Below are 2,639 nucleotides of genomic sequence, written 5' to 3'. Positions count from 1 at the left end.
TTATTATATTTTTTATTTAATCACTTCATTTATATCCCAGCTTTCCCCACAATGGCGGGCCACGGTAGCTTACATAATTCTCCTTTCCCCCATGGGGTGTGACTTTCTCACATGTGGCCCGTTGCAGCTTCAAACGTCTCCTCAAATGGTGCTCTGGGGGAATTTTGGGCTACAGAACAGGGGAATGTTAGAAGTCACCCTCCAAGTGCAGAAATCCTTCTGTCTGAACAAATGCTCCAGAGGATCCAAGCCTATATGTAATATAAAACTGAAAATTGATTTTCTGGTCCTGTTGTCAAAACAAAATAGTGGAAGAAATCTATTCATCCTTTTCACCTGCTTGATTACTATAAAGGTCATGTTCTAGGTATGTATGTGCCGTCAAGTCGCAACTGACTTATGGCAACCCCAGCAAGGGGCTTTCAAGACAAACAAGAACCAGAGGTGGTTCTCCATTGCCTTCCTCTGCAGAGCCTTCCTTGGTAGTCTTCCATCCAAGTACCCGGTCATCTTCTAACCTATTATTTTTAATTGTTTTCCTTCTTTAGGAATATAATTCATGGCAGTGACTCTGCAGAAGCTGCTGAGACAGAAATTAACCTATGGTTTGCTCCTGAAGAAGTGATTGACTACAGAAGCTGTGAGCACCCATGGATCTATGAGTAAAACTGATGAGTCACTTGCTTATCCCTTCATCCCATTGAATGTTGACCTTGAACATTCCTACCTCTATTATTCTTGGTTGCACATTTATGAAAATATTCTTTGTGTGATTTAAAGTATATGTGCAATCACAATTTTTATTCTGTCTGAAAGAAAATGCTTTATATATAATATCTGCATTTGGTGTAAATCACTGCAAATTCAAGAATTATTGAATGCAAGACTGAACTGTAACAGATATTGGCAAAGTTCAGGTTTGATTTTGCATTGAACGGATATGCAGTTTTGCTTTGCAATTAATGCTTCTGCAGATGCTTATTCATTTTTTCTTCTGTCACCTTATAATTTCTTCTTTGTGCCACTGGAAAGCAGGATTAATATAGCAGTTTATGTATTGTGCTTAGATGAGAAAAGGAGATTAATGAGACAGCTGTTCAGTAATCTCTTCCCCCGTCCTTTATTTCTGTCACTCTATTTGATACTGAAAACATGTGAATTATAGAATTGCTTCTTCATACAGTTGAGCTATTTCATTTCTTTACTACATGTTCATACATGTTTCCTTCTCTTAATTACTAAACTTTAAAACATGACACATAATTCAGACATCATGCCAAAGTTAGTTAAGAAAGCTGAACTGTGGTTTTCCGTGGTATATCTAAACTAACAGACTAGAGTTTGTAATTAGTTGACAAGCCAAAATCAGAAATCCTGGTTTGCAAAACATGGATATATAAAATGTTCAGATTAATAAATCATAGTTACTCTTGTGGCCTCTGGAGGCCATACACCTGGAGACTGGAGTGCTGAGCAGAAAGAAAATAAAATCAGACAAGCAGTTTTAAATCACAATTTGCTTGGACGCTGGAAGCTTAACTATGATTGTATTCTAAACTATGCTTAGCACAAACCATGGTTTGACAATGATAACCAAGCTCAATCTCCAATGTTTGCTTTACAAACACTGGAATTATGCTATTCAGTTCTGGGCTTAGAATACTTACCATTCAGTATTATAAACTAGGATAGCAAATGTTTTATTTGGTTCACTGTCTTTATTACAGAATCTATAGCAAGGCTATCAACAAACTAAATATTTTAGCAAATATTCAGTGCAGTCCTGAGGGTTGCGGAGGCAGCCAGCACACCAGTAATGCCACTGGCCAGGAACTAGACAAATGTCATGGCAGCAGGGCTTCAGGGGCGGTGAATATACTGGCATCTCCACCAACACTGCCAGTTGAGCCCATAGGATGTCACAGCATAGCTGTGACAGATGGAGGAGGGGAACCAACCAACCACAGGGTGGCAGCCATGGGGATCCAGCCCTTGGGGCATGCGAGCAGAAGCATGGGGAGAGGTAGACCCAAGCACAGCTGGAACACATCTGACCCCCTTAAAGGCACAAGCCCCTGCCACACAGAATGGAGGCAGCAGAACAAGAAAAGGGGGAAGGGGGCCACACTACTGAACACATCAGGAGCAAATCTGTCAAGGACCCAAGAATGGGTCCACCTGAGCCACTACCCTTGGGCAAGCAGACAGTGCTCAGAGATGTGGGTTCTTAAGCCTGTCTGTACACAAGAAACCAGACCTTGGTAAAATATATGAAGGTTTATTAAATGTTTTAAAGAATAAGATATTATTAGGCAACACAATCTCTACAATCCTGCAGCAAGAAAATAACAAAGCTAACCTCTATCTAATACTTAAACTCCTGGTACTAGATGGCACACCTCTTAAATATCAAAGTCCAAGCAGTAGGCTCAAGTGTTTTCTATGTAGCTATTGCAACAGAGCCTGTCATACTCAGAGCCGCTCTTGAATCCCAAAGTTAGCATGGCTTCCCTCTTTATGCCTTAGATATAGTCTTTTGCCATTTGGTGTCAGGTGGTCCTTCACATCCAATCAGGGTACTCGTTTGCTGGAACCCTCTAGAACAGGGGTGTCAAACATATGGTCCATGGGCCGGATCC

General features: G+C 40.7%; 1 protein-coding gene across 2 annotated transcripts in view; it reads left to right on the top strand.

Annotated features, from left to right (window-relative positions):
* Positions 1 to 666, top strand: part of LOC107118131 (nucleoside diphosphate kinase A-like) — a 4,880-nt gene extending 4,214 nt beyond the window's left edge. Inside the window, exon 4 of one of the 2 annotated variants that reach the window (XM_015420392.1) lies at positions 549 to 666. In XM_015420392.1, coding sequence (XP_015275878.1) covers positions 549 to 666 — 118 coding nt within the window. The remainder of the gene's footprint in view (positions 1 to 548) is intronic. The other variant, XM_015420393.1, reaches the window with a different exon arrangement.
* The last annotated feature ends 1,973 nt before the right edge of the window (positions 667 to 2,639 follow it).

This window comes from Gekko japonicus, unplaced genomic scaffold, assembly GCF_001447785.1.
Source record: "Gekko japonicus isolate JY-2015 unplaced genomic scaffold, Gekko_japonicus_V1.1 scaffold360, whole genome shotgun sequence".
NCBI lineage: Eukaryota > Metazoa > Chordata > Lepidosauria > Squamata > Gekkonidae > Gekko > Gekko japonicus.
Note: the sequence above shows the minus strand (reverse complement) of the source record. Positions and strands in the feature narration are given on the sequence as shown.